This window comes from Nelumbo lutea, chromosome 5 (genome assembly GCF_056320005.1).
Source record: "Nelumbo lutea isolate HS-2025 chromosome 5, American lotus-T2T, whole genome shotgun sequence".
NCBI lineage: Eukaryota > Viridiplantae > Streptophyta > Magnoliopsida > Proteales > Nelumbonaceae > Nelumbo > Nelumbo lutea.
In genome coordinates this window covers 28,261,510-28,285,367 of record NC_142688.1, presented here as the reverse complement: position 1 = coordinate 28,285,367, position 23,858 = coordinate 28,261,510, and the positions used below count along the sequence as shown (strand labels likewise).

At 43.4% G+C, this 23,858-nt stretch overlaps 1 protein-coding gene across 1 annotated transcript; it reads right to left on the bottom strand.

Moving 5' to 3' along the window:
- Positions 1–328: 328 nt before the first annotated feature.
- On the bottom strand, positions 329–3,764 carry HKL3 (hexokinase-like 3). The gene is made up of 9 exons (XM_088946301.1): positions 3,377–3,764; positions 2,827–2,977; positions 2,566–2,733; positions 2,145–2,219; positions 1,884–2,039; positions 1,695–1,793; positions 1,436–1,566; positions 1,132–1,213; positions 329–1,018 (listed from the first exon to the last, which is right to left on the bottom strand). Exons 1-9 carry the CDS (start codon positions 3,652–3,654, stop codon positions 686–688), a joined length of 1,473 nt encoding a protein of 490 aa, XP_088802427.1. The 5' UTR covers positions 3,655–3,764; the 3' UTR covers positions 329–685.
- Between the last annotated feature and the right edge of the window lie 20,094 nt (positions 3,765–23,858).

Sequence of the window (23,858 nt, the reverse complement as noted above, 5' to 3'; positions counted from 1 at the left end):
ATGAATTTTTTTCCATCTCCTGTTTCCAAAAAGTACAACATCAGCGACCACGTTCTCTCACATGTGTAACATGTCTCCCGGCATATGTTAAGTCAGAGGCAATTAAATGACTGCAAATCTGTAATGACTCCTTCGGCCACCTCTAAATGCCATGGCTCAACCAAGTCTTCTAATATTTATTATAACCAAGAAAATAAACAGTAGAAAATGTCAAAGATTAGGTCTACATCCAGCCCAATTGCCCACCCCTTCCAAGACCTCATATAGTTGGGACAATGGCCTTTTTTTTTTTTCTAATTAATATGCAAGAAAAACAAAACAAAAAAAATAAAATATAAAATAAAGAGCTTCCTTGCTTAATATTCGGCTGAAGGCATTCATCCCAATTGATATTAATACAGAATCTGTGTTTCCCATCTTGAATTTCAGCACAAATATGACTTTTACCTAAAACCTCAGACTCATTTCTATTTCTAAAGCATTCAGGTAAGGAATGCTTGATAGACTTTATACTTGATAAACTCAGACATTAAATTTGGTGGGGTTCACTCATTTTAATATTTATATTCATATGGATTACTCTACACGATTACTGGCCTGGTCACCCGACTTTTGCAATGGGGAAGCAGGGGAGGAAGAAAAAGGCTCACTTTCCCAAATGCAGAAAAACCAAATGGTGGAAGCGTTAGGAATCTGAAGCTGAGATAGGTTGTAAATGGGAAGTGGTGAGAAGCACCGCTCCAATTCCAGATCCACCAAGAGACTCCTCAATTATGACATTGTCTGAAAACTCCTTCCCAAGCATCTCCCAGATACTGCTGTGCAAATAGTTTCTGAATAGTCTATAGTGCTCGTATAAACCACCCTCTACTATTACAACACTTCTCTTTGTCTCTGTTCTTCCCAGTTTCTTCAGAATACCTACTATGCCAGCTCCAGCCAGTCGGGCCCCACGCTCTGTAACAATGTCGCACACCTCGGCAACCACTTCTCTTACCATCCTTGTAGAATCTGCGATCTGGGGTGTGGAAGCAATACAAAGAGAAAGAGTTGAGTGGGTAATTTTCACATGCAGATAGAATACTTTGAGACAGTTAAAGTGGTATTGAATAAACTTCAATTGAAAAATACCCCAAAGATGTCCTTCAACTTCTCTCCGATCACTTCACGATCCTCTGACGTGTCTTGATGCATGAGCGCCATATCAGGAGACCTGTCAATGCCAGCTCTGTTAATTAGTATTCCATTATTTTGTCTTCTCGCATAGCAAGCAGCAGGAGCCAGGTGGTACTGCCAAAGTGCCAATCTTTAATAATAGCTATACTTGTAAGATCAGACGACTCCTTAAATTTGTCATAAGAGCCCCCTCCCCCACATCATGATGTTACTAATAACTAAGGGGTGCAGCTAGACCAAGAAAACAATTGCAGAATACCTTAACACATATGGAATTCTAAGCTTCGGAGGGACTGTTTCTCCAAATAAAGCTGTTTCCTCCGCCATTTTCAATAGAACCCTTCTCACAATATCTCCCAGATACATCCCTGAGATGAGTTTTTCAAATATCTGAGGAAAAAAAAAAAAAGAAAAAGAAAAACAGAGAGAATTAAAGAAATGAAGGATGTAGCACCATTATAAGTTCCATATGTTATTAATGTGTGACCATGCAGAAATACATAATAGATTTGCAATACCCTTTCACCAGGATTCAAGCTTTCAGCATCTAAGCAGGCATCATAGCTTGTTATTGCAAGATGAGAACAACTAAAATTCCCCCAATCCATGTTAATAACCTGCAACAGAGCACACATATCGACTGTTCCTTTAAAGCCGCATCAATGGAATAGATGGGATTTTAGTATTGGATAATATGAGCAACTAACCATCTCTTCCGTATTGGGTAGACGGCCACTCCACTTAGGAACCGCTTCTGCACGCTCCACATAAGCAGCGTTTGTCCCCATTCCCAGGGTAACTGCAGCAACAACATCTCCACTGTTGAATCTCCCTCCAGCTAACTCTCCAACAGTATCATCAACCTGGTTAAGGAGGCAGCTGACTCAACTTCTGGGAACATTTTCAGGAAAGTAAAAGAAAGAATGGCAGGAATTAAGTGCTCCTGAAAAGAAATGTAGATATCTTACCAGTGTAGAAACCAGCATGTCCAAGCGATGTTTCTGCAGGGCACGGTTAAACTCATTCACCATGGTTTTCCCCACCTGAGTTGATCTAAATTTGTCAAAATCAGCATATTAAGATGAACATCTCACATCAAGTAATATAATGGATGCTTACAAGATGTACCAGGTGATTACTTACGTCCACTATAGAAAATTTATATACTTTCATATGCAAGTATGCAACAGAGATAGTTAGAAAATAAGAATTTTGAATACATAAATTAAAGAAAATCCAAAAGCTAATGGAGTTTCAAAAGCATTATTCTACTAGCTTCTTCATGCATTTCAGAGCATCTATATATATTCTAATCCATACAAAAGCTATAGCATATTCTAATTCATCTCCAAAAACTCCCAAAATATTCATCATGAAGACAAACTCAACTGGATCATCAACTGAGAATCGCTTCCACTTTATCGCAGTGCCTGTCCAGACTGCAGATTGGTCTACTGGAACTGAAAATGTAATACCAAGTTGCTTTTGTCCTTCTGATCTAACACTATTTACTGCAAAATATATAGCTAGCTCCTTAGCGACGTAATCGAATAATTCCTGAAATAACAAAACGAGGAATTCAATAGTACACAAGCTTCCAAGAGCAAGAGAAGTGATTAGCATGGTGGATTAGAAGAAGGCCAAACACACCTCTGAGGTTCCGTCCATCAAATTGGCTGGTATGGGCACTTCTTCACGATGTTTTTTTATTACACCACCATTCTTTCCCCCCAATTGGGCATGCAATATCAAGAAGTTTGTTCCACGAAGACTCAAACCATAATATGATCCCTCCTCATCACTGCAACCAGAGATATTAATATTTTTTATGTAAAATGAGATAATGAAGTATTTATTTATTTAAACAATGACGCATACAAACGGCATAAAATGGGACAGAATCGAAATGAAGCTGGTGTTAGTGCCACCGGATGGACTTTCGTGCTCGGGTCGGATTCAGAAAATGAGTTGGATTTTTTTTTTTTTGTTTGGAGGAAGAAAAATCTCCCTGTAATTTAGCACAGGAAACTCTAGATGAACTGTTGGGAGAAGAAAGAAAAACAAAGAGTTGAGTTGCATTGCATTGCATCTCGTAGTTAACTTGAATTCTTACAGGGAAATTCGGGTTGATTTCGGGCATCGGAGTCTGTGAGTTTTTATTGAATTAAAGAGGGGAGAGAAGAGGGAGAAAGAAGCTGACCCGGTGGGAAGCGATCCAGTGTAGGCGATGACCATGTTGAGCTTACTTCTGTCATCAGATTCGAGGCCGGCTTTCATATCAACGACCAAGGCATCCGCCACCTGCCAAAGCTTCGTCACCGGAGTTGCACTCTCCCTTGCAAATTTAGTCACCATTCGTTGTGTGCGCTTCCACCGTCTTTCGTGCCGTCTCTTCCAACGCCCCGCTACCGCTAACAGTACGGCAGCCGTCGCCACCGTTGTCACCATAGTCACCACCACCACTTCCTTCTTCATCATTCTCTCTCTCTCTCTCTGTGAAAATTAAAAACCCATCTAACGTAAGATTAAGAAATGAAGAAGATTAAAGATTAAACTTTCGGTTTTTGTCTTCATTTCGTTTTCTTGCATCGTGGGGAGGATGATGAGAAACAGCAGCCGATAATCTTGCGATTGAAGGAAGAACGGGTTTTTCTGCTGTCATTACCAATTCCAGCGTAACGCTATCATTCGTTCTGTTACTCACATGGGCCACCCAGGTTAAGCCCAACTCAAATCCATTGCGTCCTTAACCATGGACAAATTATAGCCCAAAACCAACTAGCTCCACCAGTTGTGCATGTGCTAGGATAGAAGAGTCAGCATCCTAAATCCCTAATGTGGGCTCAATTTAAAGTTGAACCAAGGCCAAATGTGGGTTCAAATCCTAACCTTCTATTACTTGATCTCTTAAACCATATGCCATTCTGAGAAGAAAAAAGGAGTTAATTGAAGTCTGAAGAGAAAATGGGAACTGAGAAATGAACTAGAAAAACAAGACGAGAATATACACATAAAAGGCATTAGTTGGAACACAACGACCATTTTTTCTTCTAAGCATCTTTTAGATTTCTTTATAGCGGTCTTACTACAGAAATTTTGATTTCTTATGGACTCTATAGAGTGCACCCCACACGTACCCCAATTCCCAATGCACTCTGAGGTGTGCATATCGGGCGCTTCTTTGTGGAGCGCCAATCTGAACTCAGAAATTTTATGAATCAAGGTTCTAGGAAGATACAATTAGGGTGGATTCTATCATAGGGGTTTTTATGTTTCAGTCCATCCCAAGGGTGGAGCTAGAATTTCGGGGGGGTGGACTGAATCTTGCCCCGTGGATGGATATCAGATTTATGGGCAGGATGCGGTTTATAGGGGTTATTTGTAGAATAGGAAGGGGCTGTAAATCAGATTTTTGAAGGGGATTGCATCTAAAAATCCCTTTATTATGACTAATTTATAAAGCTTGCCTATTTAATCATACTACTACTAGCGATTCTGTTGTAGTCTACGAGTAGTGGGTACAGGGCAACCTGTAAAGGTGTAGAACGTAAAACGAGCTGTGTTGTGCTGGCTCGTGGGTCATTCTGGGTTGTGTTGCCCTCCTCATGGATAATTTGGGAGATCGGCCTAGCATGACCCATGCAACTCCATGCCGAGCTATGTGCTTGAGTCGGCCAGGCTGTAGGTCGTGTCATGAGTCTGGGTTGTGCCGGACTGGGTCATAGGCAAGGCCTTGGGCGTGGGTCGAACCGGGCCAAACTTGTTTTTTTTTAACATTTTTTAGCTTTTTATTTTTTTACTAAGTAAAACTAAAATATTTAACTTTCCTTTGGGAAATATTTGAAAAAATAAGAACTATTTGAAAAACCCTTGCTACAGTAGTTAAAGTCTTTTTTGCATTTTTGTCAAATAACCCTTTTTTCCCTCCCCTCAACCTCCTTTACTTTAAATATTTTCTAAATCGATCTAATCAACTTAGTGGCATTCTTTTTCTTTCCCTTAGTATCAATACTAGGAGTGGAAGTTCCGTCAATATCAGTAGTATCCATATTGGTGCTAATACTACCATGCTACGACTTAATTTACATACCATTTTTTTTAATTCTAAAAAATAAAAATTAATTTAATTGCAGTTATCCGGATTGTTGGTTCAGAATACTAACTTGATTTCAACGGTTTGAAGCCTTTCAAATCCAAAAGTCTAAGCCTCCCAAATTACTAACTTGCGATACTTGAATTGTTGAATAAGCCTTTTTTTTGTTGAAACTTCAATAAAGTTAAGAGTTGGAGAATTAGAGAATGTATGAGAGATTGATAGATTAAGACTTGAGAGGGTATGAGAACTAGAGAAGAAATTAAGAGAATTGTTGAATTAGTGTGATGAGAATAGTGGAGCATTGGGCTATTTATAGAATTGAAAATAATTCAATTGCTCAAATACCCTAAAAACTAGTTGTTCTTTAATTGTTGGGAGGGGTATTTTGGTCATTATAAACTTATTTATCATATTATCCAAAATACCCCCTAAACTACCTATTGCACAACAGTTGGGGAGCATTTGTGTTATTCTTTATCCCCCCAAAACTAAAATACAGAAATACCCCCTATATATTTGTTTATAATTGTTGGGTTGATATTTTTGTAAAAAAAAAAAAAACCCAAAAAGCTAGAACTAGCCATTGGTGACGGCTAATTCATCGAGCGGGCCGAGCATGGCTCTCTACGAGCCTGTGGGCTGTACCATGCCAGCCTGTGATGGGCCGTATCGGCACATGGAGCGCAGGTGGCACAATCATGCCATGTTGTGACAGCATGTGGACCTGCAACCTCAGGCCCAGCCCAGCCCAGACCATCATGTCGGGGTTAGCACGGCCCACGTGCCGCTGTGTCATGCCATGTACGACTGGTCCAAATTCAGGCCTCATCGTTCCTATCTGTGGGTGGCGCAGCCCGATTTACATCTCTAGGCAACCAAAATTGACCATCTTGTTTGGGATTCACTATCCGTGGTAAAGCACTATAGCTTAATGTTGCGTTTGATTGGAATACAAATTAAATTTGCACTGATTAAAATGCATAGCAGTGCAAAAGGGGTGAATAAAATGATGTGATCTTTACTTCAAATGAAAGAGAATAGTGGTAGGAAGAGATGTAAGATGATGTGATTCTCACTTTATATGAGAAAGATTTCAGATAGGAAGAAGGTGATGCAAAATTTGCGTTTTTTTTATTTTTTATTTTGTGTCAGTTTTTAGGATACCAAATTTTCACTTCTAGTGAGTGCAATAGATGAAAAAATATAAATTTCTATCAGAAAAATCATAATTATAATCAAATAAAAGCAAAACTGAATTTGGTACAAACTATGAATTTGGTCAATTACACTGCAACCAAACACAGCTAGCCTGAGTTTTTTATTTGGTGTTTTTTGGTAAACCAAGTTTTTTATTTGGTTTAAGACATTGAATTAGGTTCGATTTATAATTAAATGAAAATACTTATTTTAAATAATGGGATCAACATGAACTAATTTTTGAAAGACTGCTAAGTGTTTTTTTCTCTAAACCAAAAATCTGATTTGATCAATAATATGTAAAGAATATGACATAAATTTATGTAAGAGGTAAAATAAGGCCCGTGCCATTTTTGTTTAAGAAGCCGGACCACATGTTTAAAGGAGAAGTCTTCCTGTCTAAGGGGCTGCAAGCCTGCAACTATTTTGGGTTGGGCTCAGTCTTGGGATTGAGCGATTGATCCCACCCCTAAGATGCCCAATTTTCACTCCTAACGCTGCATTTGGTTGTTGTGCAATTTTATTTGTATTAATATAAGTACATGGGAGTGCAAATGAAAAAAATGCAAATTTTTGTTTAATTTTGTTTTCGGTTTTATTTTATTTAGTTTCATGTTTTAATTTACATTATTTATACTGTAATCAGACAATTTTACACTGCAATGGGTGATTAAAAGTCTGTTTAGTAAGAAGGTAAATTTGTCAATGCAAAACTAACCCAATTTTGTAATTTATATGAATCATTTTACACTATATATTTACATTTACACTTATTTGCATCGTTTCCAAACACAGCCGTTATAACAGTGAAAAATGTTTCACAGTGATTAAAACAGAACAAACTACATAAATCATTTTATATTAGGTTACGTTTGGAATCAATGTAAAACAACATCGGTGTAAAAGTATATTGATGACATTTTACACTAAATCGTGATTCAGTCCCCGTTGCACTTTTAAAAAGCGTAATGTGATTGGTGTAAAGTTTTACATTGATTTTATTGATGTAATATTTACATCGATAATCAATGTAAAACTTTAAGTTTGATGAGGTTTTACACTGATGCACAAACATAAAACTCCACTCTATCCAAACGTACATAAAACTGAATCGGAGTGAATTTATATTGATCATGACTATGCATTCTTCCAAACGCTGACAAAAATGAATTGATGTAAACTTTTACATCAATTCTTGATTTACACCAATTCCAAGCGCAGCCTTAAGAATTTAAGACCACTAGGGCTTCATCGCATTCACGTCATCTCGGCCCACATAACTAACACCAATCCTTTATTATGTTTGTTGGTTTGTAATAGGTGGTCATAACTAAAGCCTAACAAGGCCCATGACCATCAATGCATTGCATAAGTTACAAGCAAAATCGAGCTGTTTGTTGGGAATATCTTCAGTACATGTATGTTAAATTTATTAAAGATGTTTCTAATGTAATGTGCAGTCTGCCCTGCTTGCAGAAGGGTTTATGCTTTCTAAGAGATCCCCTTATGAGTATGCAAGCAGAAAATTTGTTTGATAATAGTGAGTTTTAAGGAATTTTCTATGGGTATAAATGCAAAAACGTTGAATCACATCAACTTGCTGTTGCGGCCACTGTTATAGTCAGACCATTTGAACCGTTCGATCCAGATGATTGAACTGCTGACCCGGAAACCAGTGATCAGAGCGATTCCATTTTCGAATCAGTTTTTAAAGCCTTGCTGACTACTTTCTTTGGATCATAACAATAAACTTGTTATTCAATAATCACAAATAAATTGCAAAAAAAATATTAAAATATGATTAAGAACCAAATGCTAAATAGTTTCTTTTTAGACTTTGATTGAATGCTAAGAGAGGTACAAAAGGTTCAGAACGTTTTTTGTTCATGGATTTTCTTGTATATGTGTATGCTTTTATTAGTCCTGATCATAATAATCAAATCTAAATTCAACCATTATAACGATACTTGATTTAATTGTGTATGTTCCGACTGCCTCTTCTTTTGTCCACAAGATTCTCCTTATCTAATACATTAGGCTTAGTTTGGAAGGTACAGTTAAATATATATAAAATATAAGGTTTTACACTTTACAAATTTATATTTGTACTCCTTCTAAACTAAGCATTAATTTATATGAAATCAATGTTTAAAGTATGATACATATTGTATGCATGGTGATGGAGCGCAATCCGGTCGGTCTTAACTGTCAACGAATTCACCTCTGAGCTGGAGCGTCGAGGAGCCTGAAACGGGAAAGAAGAGAGTTCCAAGGGGGAACCCGGTGTGATAACTCGAAGCTCAAGTCAGTAATCTCTCAAAGGCAGAGTGTAGACTAGATAGCGCAAAGTTCACATACCTTGTTTGTTGGGGGAAGGGGTTCTTATAATCACTTCGCGCACTCGCTCCGAGGCCCTTGTCAGGTCGGGTATGATTACTCTTGCGTCCGTCAATTCGGCCGTCGTCCTTTCTGCTGGGACAGAACCGCCACTGCCTAACCGTCTCTCTAACTGGAGATGGTGGTGGCAGGTGGTCGTTTTAGAGTGCGGCCGTCAAGCGTCAGATCCCAAGTCAGTCGGGTGCGGCACCCTCGAGTACGGACTTCCCCAGTGTTAGGCATGGTACGACTTGTTTGATTTTGGTGCCCAGAAGGTGATGTGGAGTGGTGAACGAGGCGAAGTCTTGAGTTCGGAGGTATGTATAGGGCGGGCCAGTTCGGCGAGGTGTATCCCGAACTACTACAAGGTTGGCCAGTTCGGCGAGGTATATCCCGAACTGATAAGGTAGGCCAGTTCGACGTGTATCCCAAACTGTTTACAAGGTTGGCCAGTTCGGCGAGGTGTATCCCGAACTGTTACAAGGTTGGCCAGTTCGGCGAGGTGTATTCCGAACTACAAGATCGGCCAGTTCGGCGAGGTGTATCCTGAACTGTTACAAGGTAGGCCAGCTCAGATTACTTTCTGGTTTAGGGCCAAGGGTGAGTTCAGGCCCCCAATAGGGAGTTCGGTCCGCTGGTGTCCCCTTGGTGTTCGCGCTTTAGGCTTGCTTTTGTGCCAAGCTGTTGTCTTTGCCACGTGTCGCATAACTGTGAGGTCGGGCCAAATCTTCCTTCATCAATTGCCCCCCACTCCTCGTGCCAAGGATCTTGCCCTGGTACGGGGAGTTTTGCGAGGTGGTAAGTGGATTTGTCCCGTCCTTTGAATCTTGACTGCGCGAGTTGCTTTTGCGAGGGTTCTTCGGTTCCCGAGAAGGTGGAAAACTGACGGCGCGTTTTGAATTTCAAAAATTCACGCGCTGGGATGTGACAACGGGTCAGAAAAAGGCGCGCCACTGCTGGACGTGCACTGGAATTTGTCAGGAAGACGTGCGGCACGATCAGTTTCAGAAAGACGTGCGTCAGCGCGACGTCGGTTTCAAAAAGACGTGCGCCAATCACGTCTCGACCTCAGGGGACGTGCGGTCAGCACAAATGTGTGCCGTCGGATCGTCTTTGATCTGCACAGTCGGTTCTTGGTTACTGTAGCTATAAATAGTGGGGGACTCCAGTCGATTTGTCACTTCTGCGGTTTGCCTATTGAGCTCGCGTCCAACTTTTCAGCTCGCGTCCAAGTTTTTTCAGCTCGCGTCTAGGCTGGTTACATAGCCTCCAAGGTTTTTTGGCTTGTTCCCGTCTCCGGAGCCTTCAAAACTTTCTTCCGGTGAGTACTTTCCTGAATCCACCTCCTTTCCTCAATGTCTAGCTTTGATAGCTCAGACGACTCTTCAAGTAGGACTGGCGTAGGTTCTACAAACCGAGCCGTATCCCCCGACTGCCTCAGTGATCCTGAGGTGGAACCCGAGGACTATGAACCAGTAGGCCGAGCCGCTTCGGGCAGTTTGGCGTCTACCTCTCACCGAGGTCGGCTGCTAGACAGGTTTGGTCCCTCGACCATGACGCCTGAGGGGCTTCAATCTATACTTGTGTCTTACAATCTGCCTGGGGGGTACACATATTTTATTCCTTCGGGTAGCTTTCCTTGGAAACACAGTCCTGATGAGATCGTGATTTTTCGAGAGCAGCTCGCTGCGGAGTTGCGACTTCCTTTCCACCCCCTTCTCGTCGAAGTCATAAACCACTTCGGTGTCACCATTGGCCAACTTCATCCGAACTCTATTTAGAACCTAGTGGGGACAGTCTCCCTTTTTTGCGAGCAGAATTTCCCTTTAGACTTAGAGATATTCTCCTCCATCTTGATGCTCAAGAGACAGTCAGGTTCTCTTCCTGGGGGAAGACGGGCGTATTACCTTTCTCCTCGCCCGGGCTTTAAGCTTCTGCACGATCTTCCTAATAAAGTCCTGGCGTGGAAGCGAGACTACTTCAGTGTGCGAAGTGCACAAGGATGGCCCTTTTAGACCGGGTGGGGTGAGGCCGCTCCTGATTCAGGTGTTACTCTCGACAAAGAGACGGTGAAGGGCCTCCAGCAATGGGCACGGCTAGGTTTGAAGTGCCATTACTACTTAACGGAGGCCAAGCTTATTACGGCCGGCCTGAGTTCGGGTAGGTTTCTAGTTCTGCAGTTTCTTGTTGCTTCATTCCTTTATTTTTTTGATGTCGAACTCGTTTCTGCAGGTGTGATGGACGCGGAGAGAACTCGTGGGTGGCGTCTGTTCCAAGGTATGAAGAGGAGGAAGCGGGTCGCCAAGTGAACTCGTACCGAGCTACCCCCGGAAGAAGAGCCTCAAGTTCCAGACAACACGTCGGATCTGCGCAGGGAGCCCGAGGTGACTCCACCGATACATGAAGCTGCCGGGGCGCCTTACGCTGAGACCACTTATACGGGCGCTCCTGCATACTCAAGTGCTCCTGCTCACTCTGGATCTGCTCATACGCGGGTTGGGCCCTCGGTTTCGGGAGCTCAAGGGGAGTTCAGGAGTGTGTTGACGCCGAACTATGCTCTTCAGAAGAGTAGGGAGGCTACTTTCCCTGAGGAAATCGCGGCGTGGACCGATCTTCCTTTGAACCAGGTCGCCTGCCGCGCCGTAACTCATGCTATGGTGGTAAGTCAGATTTCGTTTGCCTTTTTCATTTTCTATCGCTTTTGCTCATTGCTCACTTGTTTCTTTTGGTAGGTGAATTCTTCAATTCATGCCTTAGCAGCCCAAGTGGAGAGGAGCTCACGATAGGCGTGAGCTGCTGAGCTACCGCTCGTGCTGCTGAAGAGGCTTTCCGTGCTATAGAGGCGAATACCCGAGCTGCTGAGGCGGCCGCTTATGCTGCCGAAGAGGCTGCTCGCGTCGCAATGGCCAGGTAGGCGAGGTCTCAGCATGATGCCGAGGCCATGGAGGTCGTTGTCAAGCACATGGCAGACTTGAAGTTGGATTTGCAGCATCAAGTCGAATATCTTCAGGAGGACATCAGGGAGAAAACGCAGATTTTTTCCCAAGGCATTGAAGACGCCAAGAAGGTCGTTGAAGACTACATTGCCTCTCCGCATTTTGACGATCTGATGGTGGATTCTTACAGGAGGGGGTTCAAACTGAGCCGGTGGATGATCCGGAACACGTACCCCGACCTTGATGTTAGTGCCATATCCACTTCGCGTATAACTCAGGAGATGGCCAATGCTGCCGATGGCGAGTCGGATTCTGAAGGAGAGGCAGGGCCTTCGGGTGTTGTTGAAGTGCCTTCTGATGGCGAAGAAGTAGCTCTGGGCATGTAACAATTTTTTTTTTTGTAAGTGCCTTCTGATGGCCAATGTATTGTTTCTTGCAACAGAATAGATAATCTTTTTGCCCACGTGTTCCTTTTTTCCGAACTATTTCTTTGTTGAGCTAATAATATGCCACATGTCCGGGTTATTATACTTCCGCGACCTGTTTTGCCGCGAGTCTTCTGCAGCGAACTGATTTTTTGCCGAGCTGATAATATGCCATTTTCTTTGCTTGTTTACGCCGATGTTCCTCTTGGCTCTGCATCGTGGCCCATAGGACCTGATTTCGTCCACTTCCTTTGGCGGTTTATAGGTAGTATCGCCTTAAGTTCACGATGTTCCACGCTCGAGGTACTTGTTTGCCTTCCAAGGTTTTGAGCTCGTATGCACCCCCGAGTGCTCTCTTTACATTATAGGGCCCTTCCCAGTTTGGTCCAAGTTTGCCCACGCCGGGTTCGAGCACCATAATCTTACGAAGGACCAGGTCGCCGACTCGGAAGCTTCGTTGCTTTACTCTGGCATTGTAGTAGCGAGCTACTTGCTACTGGTAGGCTGCTGTCCGGATATGCGCGAGGTCCCTTACCTCGTCCAGTAGGTCAAGGTTGGTACGTAACTCATCTCCGTTTGTCCGATCGTCGTACGTTTCTAGTCGCAATGTTGGTACTTCAATTTCGGCTGGGATCACTGCTTCAGTGCCGTAGGTGAGGTCAAAGGGGGTTTCTCCCGTGGCAGTTTTTTCTGTAGTTCGGTGAGCCCCCAAGACACTTGGTAGCTCTTCGGCCCACAGTCCCTTAGCTCGATCCAAACGTGCTTTCAGTCCGCACAGGATGGCTCTGTTCATTACTTCCGTCTGACCATTTGCCTGTGGGTGTGCGACTGATGTGAAGTTTTGCCGAATCCTCATGTTCTGGCACCACTCTTGGAACTTGATATCCTCGAACTGTTTGCCATTGTCGGAAATTAGTACCCGAGGTAACCCGAAATGACATACTATGTTCTTCCAAAAGAAGTTCTGTATGTTCTGGGCCGTAGCAGTTGCCAGAGGTTCGACTTCTATCCACTTCGTGAAGTAATCTACTACAACAACTAAGAATTTTCTTCCGCCTGTTGCTGGTGGGAATGGTCACAGGAGGTCGATGCCCCATTGTGCAAAGGGCCACGGGCTAGTGATGTATTTGAGGTCGGAAGCGGGCTGATGGTGGATATTGGTGTGTTTCTGACACTTGTCGCATTTTCTGACGAGCTCGACAGCTTCTGCCTTCATCGTTGGCCAGTAGTATCCTTGTCGAAGTGCTTTTTGGGTGAGTGCTCTACCCCCCAAGTGTCCGCCGCACAGGCCTTCGTGAGTGTCGCGGAGTACGAACTCGGCTTCGACAGGTCATAGGCAACGCAAGCAGGGGAGCGTGTAGGACCGTCGGTATAACCGTACGTCTATTATGATGTATTTGGCTGTCTGGCGCTGCACCCTCTTGGCTGCATTGCGTTCTGTAGGGAGGGTTCCGTCTATCAGGAAGCTCGCAAGTGGGTCGATCCAGCTTGGCTCTGCTTCGATGACGGGAGCGACCTCCTCTGCCCCCTGAGAATACTAGACCGAGGTAAATCCTCTATGTACACGGTTCTCACGTTGTTGTGACTTGTGCTGGCTAACCGGGACAGAGCATCGGCCTCAGTGTTCTCTGACCTCGGGATTTGCCTGATGATGTGTGACTGGAAGTTGAGTAGGGCCTCTTTTACTTTCGCCAAATATGCGATCATGGAGAGCTCGCGTGCTTCATACTCGCCCATAACTTGGTTGACTACGAGCAGGGAATCGCTGCAGATGACCAAGTGCTTTGCCTTTACCTTTCGCGCTAAGTTCAGCCCGACTATCAGTGCTTCGTACTTTGCCTCGTTGTTGGATGCCGCGAACTCAAAGCGTAGTGCGTATTCTAATTTTGTGCCGCCCGGGCCGCATAAGACTATTCCAGCCCCGCTGCCTTGCTGGTTCGAGGAACCATCCACGTGAAGGATCCAGGTCTCCTCATCCCAGTTCGCGTTTCGCTTGACCAGGAGAGATGCCACACTGGCTGCTACTTCACGGGGTTCAGACTCTATTGGCTCGGGAGCTCTAGGTTCGCCCGAACTGGGGACCTCGGGCTTGACCTGTAGGGCTTCGTGGCTGAAAGTGCACTCGGCGATAAAATCTGCCAGAGCTTGGGCCTTAATTGCAGTCCGGGGTTTGTACTGGAGATCGTACTCACTGAGTTCGATGGCCCATTTCGTCAGCCTACCGGAGACCTCGGGCTTCAGCAAAACTTGTCTTAGGGGTTTGTCGGTTAAGACAATGACGGTGTCAGCTTGGAAGTACGGGCGGAGTTTCCGAGTTGATACCACTAGTGCGTAGGCAATTTTTTCTATCTGCGGGTACCTTGTTTCTGCTCGCTGCAGAATTTTACTAGCATAATAGACGGGCCACTGGACCCGATCTACTTGCTTTACTAATACTGAACTGACCACTTCGTCGCTCGCCGAGAGCTACAGTTCTAGGACTTCGCCCTCCTCGGGTCTAGCTAAGGTTGGTACGGTGGCGAGGCAAGTCTTTAGATCGTCGAACGCGAGCTGGCAATCTCGGGTCCATTCGAACCCTTTGCCTTTGATTGCCTTGAAGAAAGGCAGGCAGCGGTCTGCCGACTTGGACATGAAGTGGCTCAGAGCGGCTATGCGGCCGTTTAGCCTTTGAACTTCTTTTACTTTCCGAGGTGGTCTCATATCAAGGATGGCCTTTATTTTGTCCAGGTTGGCCTCAATGTCGTGCCGGTTGACAATGTACAATAGGAACTTACCCGAGGTGACACCGAATACACACTTGTTTGGGTTTACTCTCATGTTATACTGACGCAGAATTTGGAAGACAGAATCCAAGTCTCTTATTAGTTCTCGCGAAAACTGTGTTTTGACGACCATGTCGTCTACATAACATTCGATTTTCGTGCCAATTAAAGGCTGAAAAAAGTTTATTTACAAGTCTTTGAAAGGTCGCACCAGCATTCTTTAGCCCGAAGGGCATGACCTTGTAACAGTACAGGCCAAACTCGATAATGAAGCTGGTTTTTTCTTGGTCGGACCGGTCCATCTTAATCTGGTTGTAGCCTGAGTAGGCGTCCAGGAAGCTTAGCATCTCGTGTCCCGAGGTCGTGTCCATGAGGCGGTCAATTTGGGGTAGGGGGAAGCAGTCTTTTGGGCAAGCTCGGTTCAGATCGGTGTAGTCGACGCACATGCACCACTTGCCATTGGCTTTTTTCACCAGCACTGGGTTGGCTACCTAGCTCGGGTAATGAACTTCCCTTATGAAGTCCGTTGCGAGGAGCTTTTCGACTTCTTCGTCGACCGCCCTCCAGCGCTTCGGGGCTAAGTTGCGTTTCTTCTATCTAATGGGTCTGACAGTTCAGTTCGCAAAGGCTCCTTGACGGAGGCGCCGATCTATAGATTTCGCGTTGAATCTGTAGCCAAGGTCGGGACTGCGATTGTTTCCTCAGTGGGCGAAGCTCGTTCCTCGCCCTGCTCCACAGGTCGCTCTAGTTAGAGGTCGTCGGCTGCCTTGTTTTTTCCCTTTAGGGCGGCAACATAGCATTTGCGGGACTCGAGTTGGTCACCCCGTGCTACCCCCACACCGAAGTCCGTGGGGAACTTCATTGCTAGATAATAGGTGGAGACCACTGTACGCAGAGTATGCGTAATTGGTCGCCCTATTATGGCGTTGTATGGGGAGGGGGTCGCGACCACCAGGAAATCGTGGTTGAGTCTTATCGCGCACGGCCATGTGCCGACTTCCACAGGTACTGTTATTTTTCCCAAGGACTTGACTTCCTCTCTGCTGAAGCCTACCAGAGGAGTGGGAGCGGGTTTCAAATTGCTTTTCTGCAACTGCAATTGGTCGAATGCTGATTTGAATAGTATGTCCGCCGAACTGCCTGAGTCGACCAACACGCGCCGGACTTTGAAGTCATTGATCCTTAGCTTTATGACGAGCGCGTCGTCGTGGGGGTAGTGAACACCTCGCGCGTCATCTTCTGTAAAAAAGATCGGTTCTTCCTTCTTCGGCCTCTTGGGAGGGTTCTGCTCCTCTCGGGCTGCTTCGCGAACTGACGTCCTTGCTGCCGCCGAAGTGCATCCTGCCACCACCGAACCGCCCACTATCACGTGGATGGTTCCCCGGACCGGCCTTTCTTCTGGGGGAGGTCGCTACAAGACTTCGGCCGGTCTGTTGCTTGGCTCGAGGACATCCTTCCCGTGTTCCCCTTGCCGACCTGCTTTATTACTATTGTCGTAGTGTACAAAATTTCTTAACTACCCGCGACGGATGAGTCCTTCTATCTCGTCGCGAAGATTATTACATTGCTCGGTGCTATGACCATGATCTTTATGAAAACTACAATATAAATTTTTGTTCCTCTCGTTGGGGTTGCTCTTCAGGCGAGGTGGCCACTTTACGTAAGGCGCGTCCTTGATCGTCATCAGAATCTCGGTCCGCCTTGCGTTCAATGGCGTGTAATCCGTTTGAACTGCTAAGGGAGCTCGGGATGGCTGGCTCGGCTTTGCCTCTCGGTTATGGCCTCTTCTGTCGCCGGGGTTGGAGGGCTGCTTGCCCTCTCTTTTTCTTTTTTCAACCTCGCCTTCGATTCTCTAGTTGATCTCTTCCTCTGTTCTCATAAACTTGTCCGCGAGCTTGAGGAAGTCGGCCACGGTTGCTGGCTGGCTAGCCACCATGTGCCATTTGAACTCTTTGTGCGTCACCCCTCTTTTGGCCACGGCGAGCTGTACCGCAGGGTCTAACCGAGGGATATGCAAACATGCTTCATTGAACCGTTTGATGTAGCTCCGGATGGGTTCTCCCTCTCTTTGGATTACCCCGAAGATACTTTCCTCGATTTTGGGACACCTTTTACTGGTGACAAAGTGCGCAGTGAAGATCTGCACGAACTGGGGCCAGCTTTTTATTGACCCGGAAGCTAGGTTCCGGTACCAGGTGTGGACCACCCCTCTGAAGGTGGTGGTGAAGGCCACGCACATGCACGACTCGCTTGCCCTAGCGAGGTGCATTTGCGACTGAAACGCGTCGACGTGGTCGTTGGGGTCAAAGGACCCATCATACTTGTCCAGAGAAGGGAGTTTGAAATCTCTAGGCAAGGGGATGCCAAAAGTTCTGCTGAAAGGGGAGAAGGAACTGAGAGAATGGGGACGGTTTTTACCTCGCCCGAGCTCATTTCTTCCTTGCCTCTGAGCTCGGGTAGCACGCGAGTAGCAGTTCGGCGACTTCACCGGTGCCTTCTTTGAGTGGGCCTGGTGCTGGCGTTGCTTGCCTCCGTGTTGCCGAGCTCGATGGGCCCGAGTTGCTGGCCTGCTGCTAAGGCGCTGAAGCGGTTCTCCGTGAGTGGGAACTCGGGCTTGGAGCACCGAGGTGACTTTGTTGGCGAGGTTCTTGACCCACCCGCGGGCTACGAGGCGGGGGTGATCTTTCTTTGCTTTCGGCCCCGGGATGAGGCCTGACTGTTAGGGGGGTTTTGCGGTCGGGAAGCCTCTCCTTGGTGAGGTCGTCCACCTTGGGGGGAGGCCTTGACCGGCTTTGAAACAGGGTGTCGGGGGGGGGGAGCGGCTGGTTCAAGGGTAGCTAAGGGAATCATTGTTGATAATGGTGTTGGGAGAGGTGGTGCAACACCTGGTGTTGCTGGAGTTGGTGCTACTGGAACTGCTGCATTTGGGCCTGCATTGCCCACATGCATTGCATTAGATCATCTATCTGGTTTTGGCGGGCTGCCAGTGGGACAGCAGTTGGTTCCGTGAAGTTCATTTCGATGGGTAGTGGGAGAGGTGCCACCGCGTGTGGCACATTCAAGCTTGGGATCCCATCCACTGAAAGGGGGATGGTGAACTGCCCAATGCACACCGTCGGAGCATGAAGTTGCTCTCCGGTAGTGGTTGTTTCGGTTCCATGTCCGGCACTACTGGAGGAGGCCATTTCAGTGTTGGAGTGGGTGTTGGAGTTTTTGAAAAGAGGGTAGGTAGAAGAGATTTAGAGGGAGGCTTTTAGAAGCTATTTCCCACAGACGGCGCCAATTGATGGAGCGCAATCTGGCCAGTCCTAGCTGTCAACGAACTCGCCTCTGAGCTGGAGCGTCGGGGAGCCTGAAACGGGAAAGAAGAGAGCTCCGGGGGGAACCCGGTGTGATAACTCCGAAGCTCAAGTCAGTAATCTCTCAAAGGCAGAGTGTAGGCCAGATAGCGCAAAGTTCACATACATTGTTTGTTGGGGGCAGGGGGTTCTTATAATCACTTCGCGCACTCGCTCTGAGGCCCTTGTCAGGTCAGGTATGATTACTCTTGCGTCTGTCAATTCGGTCATCGTCCTTTCTGCTGGGACAGAACTGCCACAACCTAACCGTCTCTCTAACTGGAGATGGCGATGTCAGGTGGCGGTGGCAGGTGGCCGTTTTAGAGTGCGGCCGTCAAGCGTCAGAGCCCAAGTCAGTCGGGTGCGGTGCCCTCGGGTACGGACTTCCTCAGTGTTAGGCATGGCACGACTTGTTTGGTTTTGGTGCCCAGAAGGTGATGCGGAGTGGTGAACGAGGCGAAGTCTTGAGTTCGAAGGTATGTATAGGGCAGGCCAGTTCAGCAAGGTGTATCCCGAACTGCTACAAGCCAGTTCGGCGAGGTATATCCCGAACTGATAAGGTAGGCCAGTTCAGCGTGTATCCCGAACTGTTTACAAGGTTGGACAGTTCGGCGAGGTGTATCCCGAACTGTTACAAGGTTGGCCAGTTTGGAGAGGTGTATTCCGAACTACAAGATCGACCAATTCGGCGAGGTGTATCCCGAACTGTTACAAGATAGGCCAGCTCGGATTACTTTCTGGTTCGGGGCCAAGGGTGAGTTCACACTTTAGGCTTGCTTTTGTGCCGAGTTGTTGTCTTTACCACGTATCGTATAACTGTGATGTCGGGCCAAATCTTCCTTCATCACATGGCATTGTCTGTATCATATTGATATCAGAAGTAACCAAAACAGAGTTAGGGTATATAAAGCTGCATTTGATATATTACTTATTTTAATGACTTTATCTCTTTTTTACAGTTAAAATACCCCCTATAAACACTGAGTTACAAGTCTTTAAAACAAGGAATGCAATGCAAATATCATGCAAACTCAAAAAAAAAAAACGTAAATCCAATTAAAATGCATCATATTTGAAAGCTCTATAGATAGTAGAGGCTGTCGAACTTGGACTGACAGCTTTCTCCCCGTTGGAATGCCAAGGAACTAATATTGGGTGCCTAAAAATTATTAGGTGGTGGCACATCCGATAATTTACATGTAGACATGAGATTTGAGAGGGAAATTGGAAGGAAGATAATCTTCCCATTAACTAAACTCAATGGGTGTAATGGGCTGTTAAACACTGGAACCAATGATAATACTCCATGTAAGTTATAAATGCTAAGACTATGTTTGGTTTAAACTTTAAAGGAAAAGGTAGGGAAAGGAAGGGAAAGACAGAAAAACCTATATAAGGTTTGTAAAAGGTTCCTTTTTTTTCCCTTCATTTCCCTGCATTTTCCTTCAAACTAAACATAGTCTAAGTGAAAGAGTGCATGGTTATTGATTCCACTTCATACTAAACAACCATTAAGTTTAGTTAATCCAATCATATAAATGGGTGTTTGGCATCAATGCCATTTTCTAAGAAAATGGCGTCACATCAAAGAAAGCAGTGTTTCAAACAATAATCTCTTGTTTGGTACCGTTTTTCTAGAAAAAAGAATGTTGCTCCAGACCAGTTTTGGAAATCGAGAAAGTGTGGTCTAGAGCAATGCCAAATTCGATGTTTTCTGAGAAAACGATGCATTGCTGCTAACGATGCAATGACGTGACATCATTTTAGACGTTGGATAATATAGATCAATGTAGAAAATATTACTACCAACACTGTTACCAGATAAACACCTACTATTTACTGAAAAGATGATACTTACAATTCTACATGCCCAACACCTACTAAAAATCTAAATGTGACTTCTTCGTGATTGTTGAATTCAGAAATTCTTTCTCTTTAAGATTTTAATCGTTGTTTTTAATTTTAATAACTAGTAGAATAGAGTATTTTTTATGGTTAATAGAATAGAGTATAAAGGTGCCATCTTGTATAGGTGAGAACTCACGAAGATTCATGGATTGTAAAAAAAAAAAAAAAAAGTTGTACGTATATATAGGACACAATAAGCACGGAATCATACCATATAGATCGATGGGTTAAGGTTTAAAGTTTAACCTGAGACACCAAGATTCGGCTTTACTGACATCAGCTGAAGTTAGAGAGAGGTCTCTAAATCCAACAAATTCGGACTTGATGATGTGACCCCGGAAGGCCGGAACCGACCAAACCCAATAGGCGATGCCCGATAGCCACTCCCACTCCCCAGTCCCCACTATTGGCATTGATTGGGAAACAAAACACAACATCGTAATCAAGCATTATCTTTTGTTTGAATTTTATTACATCGTAAGATCAGGAATAAGTTTATAAATCCATCATCTGACCAGAAAACCGATCCCCACCGACTCCAATTTAGACCTTTTTAGTCCAAAATAAGTCCAAGAAATCGGTGAATCTTGAACCTGGGGGTAGCCATAACCATAAAATTATCTATTGCGTGCATTTACACTTGGGTTGATAAATAGGCCTGTCTGGAACATAGGATGCTGGTCCAAAGAATTTCTGTCAACATTCGGACCCATTAATTGTGGACTGCAGCTTTTCTACATTCTGGTTTTCCCTGCTGTGTGCATACTGCATCTGGATATCTCTACTTTTTTGCATTTTTTTATTACAGATTCCATATTATCCATAAAACCAACGTTTTAAAAAATAACCTGAAAATAGAATCGTTACAGTCACTGGTTTTTAAGTCAACAGTCCAACCATTCGGTTCAAATGAATGGTCCGTTCTGACACTAAAATTAAAAAATAATAAAATAGTTAAAAATCATTGAATGGATCGACAATTCGACCGCCCGAGTCAATGATTTTTTACTAGATTCCAGATTTAAGGTAAAACAGAACCAGTTGCCTGAATGGTTCCCAGACCTGAATGGTCCGACCATCCAGATCAACGGCGGTTCAAAAACGTTGCATAAAACACTGTGCACAACACCCTACAACCGCACATCAGAAGCAACGCAAATACAACCTGATCAGGCCTTTTTTGGTGAATAATGGTTTAAGAGTGTTTTTAAATCATTAATTGTTGATCTTAGACGGTCAAACTGGTGATCCAATCAAAACTCTTGTTCAGGTCAATCTATAACTCATTATACTACTAAGGGGCCCTTGCTTTGTATTGTACATGCATGTATAATATTGAATTAGTAATTAAGTGAAATTAATTAATTGCTGGATTAGTTAATTATAATATAAATTTTTAATTATTTTTACATAATTAACACACTCAATTAAAGTTAATTAATTTAAAAAGTTTAATGTAAAATTAATTATTAATTATTAATTGACTTAAATAAAGGACTCTGTAATTTAGTTTCTCTCCATGGACCATTGGCCTAACCCATTCAATGAGTTATCAGTTTTTGTAATATTTTAAATTTACATTATAAATTGAGCTTTCCATTCATTTACTAAGGGGTGAGCAAGAAAAACTGAAAAAATAAATTGAACAAAAAATCGGGTTAACCAAACTAGTAGGTTTGATTTTAGTTCAATATTTAAAAAAAAATTGAAGGTACTGGTTCGGTTTTGGTTAACCAATATAGAAAACCAGCGGTTAATTAAACTGACCAGACTGAGCTCCAGAAAGCTCATGGCCGATTCAAAGAAATGGAGTCACCTCCCATTTTTTAGAGGAAATAGGATCTCATTTTTAGATTTGAAAATCGATTTACTTGCTTTGATAGTGACTCCATTCTTCACCAGGAAAATCACCTAACTAAGAGATTTTAGATCCTAAGGATTGGGAGAGGAAAGGTGTTAGCACCCCTCTCTCTAAACTGTTGTAACAGCCCAAAACGAGAATTGTTTAGGCTTAATTTCTAATGGAAAACAACCATGAAAAGTATTATTCAAAGCTTTAGGAATCAAGCAAAAACACTCTTGACTTTGCCCAAATTTGATTTAAGGTGATGTTATCAAATCTTATGTATTGATTTCCCTAAGACCCTCACCTCTCAATCTCTTTTTCTCAATTTCGATGAAACTGGGAATGCAAATTTCCCATGGTTCTAGACTTCAAGTAACCCATAACTAAATTGAGAATAGAGATTACAAATTCAGGTTCAAATGTTAAAATGGAAGACTTACCTATTGTGTACAATCTTGAGAGTAGTTTTCCAGTAGTTAAACTAAACAAAAGAGTGGTTAGATGAAATTGAAAGAGGTTTGAAACTATTAAATGCTTGGAGGTTCCATGCAAATTTCAAGTCTAAAACACAATAGAACAAATTTGGAATTTCGGGTTGAAATGCTTGGGGGTTTTCTCGCGAGCAGGGCACCTAATGGGATTTGGAAATACTTCTTGGATCTCTCCTTTGTGTTTTCTCTCTTTCTTCATCCCCTTTTCCTCTTGAGCTCAAATTATATCAATATTTACAAAGACAGGGAGGGGGTACATGTCTAAATTCCTTCAACTATAGTGTCTGGGATTCAATATAAGTTTTTCATGTAAATAGGCAAAGATTCTTTAGAAAAACAAATGCCCCTTATTTGGTAAAAAATTTTCTTCGATTTGGGAGTGGTTTTCATGGGTTTTGTGCATCCAATGGGAGCTTGGAGCGTGCCTATCATGGCAGTCTTGTATTTGGGACTAACAGTGACAAAAAACGTAAATCTGATGAACTTTTAAATGCGATTTTGTCCATTCTTAACTTTAGGTGTTGGGTCTTTGGGCTTTTGGATCTATTAGGCTCAACTTCATTGGTCCAGGTGTTTGAAGAGGTCAAGAATGGGTTTGACATCAGCCATCACCCTTTTGAAACTTTAGGTTGGGACAAATGAGGTGGTGATTTGATCTAGTGTGTCAAAATGGCATCTTCCTAGTTTAACAATCGAACAAGCGAATTAAGTTGTGAAATTTGATGTGCTAGGATTTTCTGGGTCTCTAAACATAGTAGTGAGGTATGATTGGTCAAAAGGGGTCAAGATGATGGAGATTTATGACTGACAAGTTCAAATCAATAAGATTTATTGAAATAAAATCTTTATTTAATGAAGAGTTAAACAAGGGAATTTTGGGCTGAAATTTGGTGGGTGTGCATTTTTTAATGTTCTAAATTTGATAGAAGTGGAGGATCTTTGATCAAGCGTGTAGATTGAGATATTTAGGTGGCATTTAATAAATATAAAATTTAAAATCTAAAAAATTGAAAAGATATTAATACTATCTAGACTATGAACGGAGAAATAGATGCCTTTTTACTTTTTAAAGGCTCTGAATAGAGAAGGTTGTTTGTGTTGGATCAAACCTTCAACATATGTAATTCCTTAATTTTACTATTTTACCCCTAGAACAATCTATTTGGTAATTTTGAGTTCAATTTGTACTATTTCATAAAATATAATTTATTAAATTCAAAATCATATTGAAAAACATGAATAAATTATGATAAATTATTAAATATTTAATAGTTAATAATTAATATAAATATAAAATATAAAATATA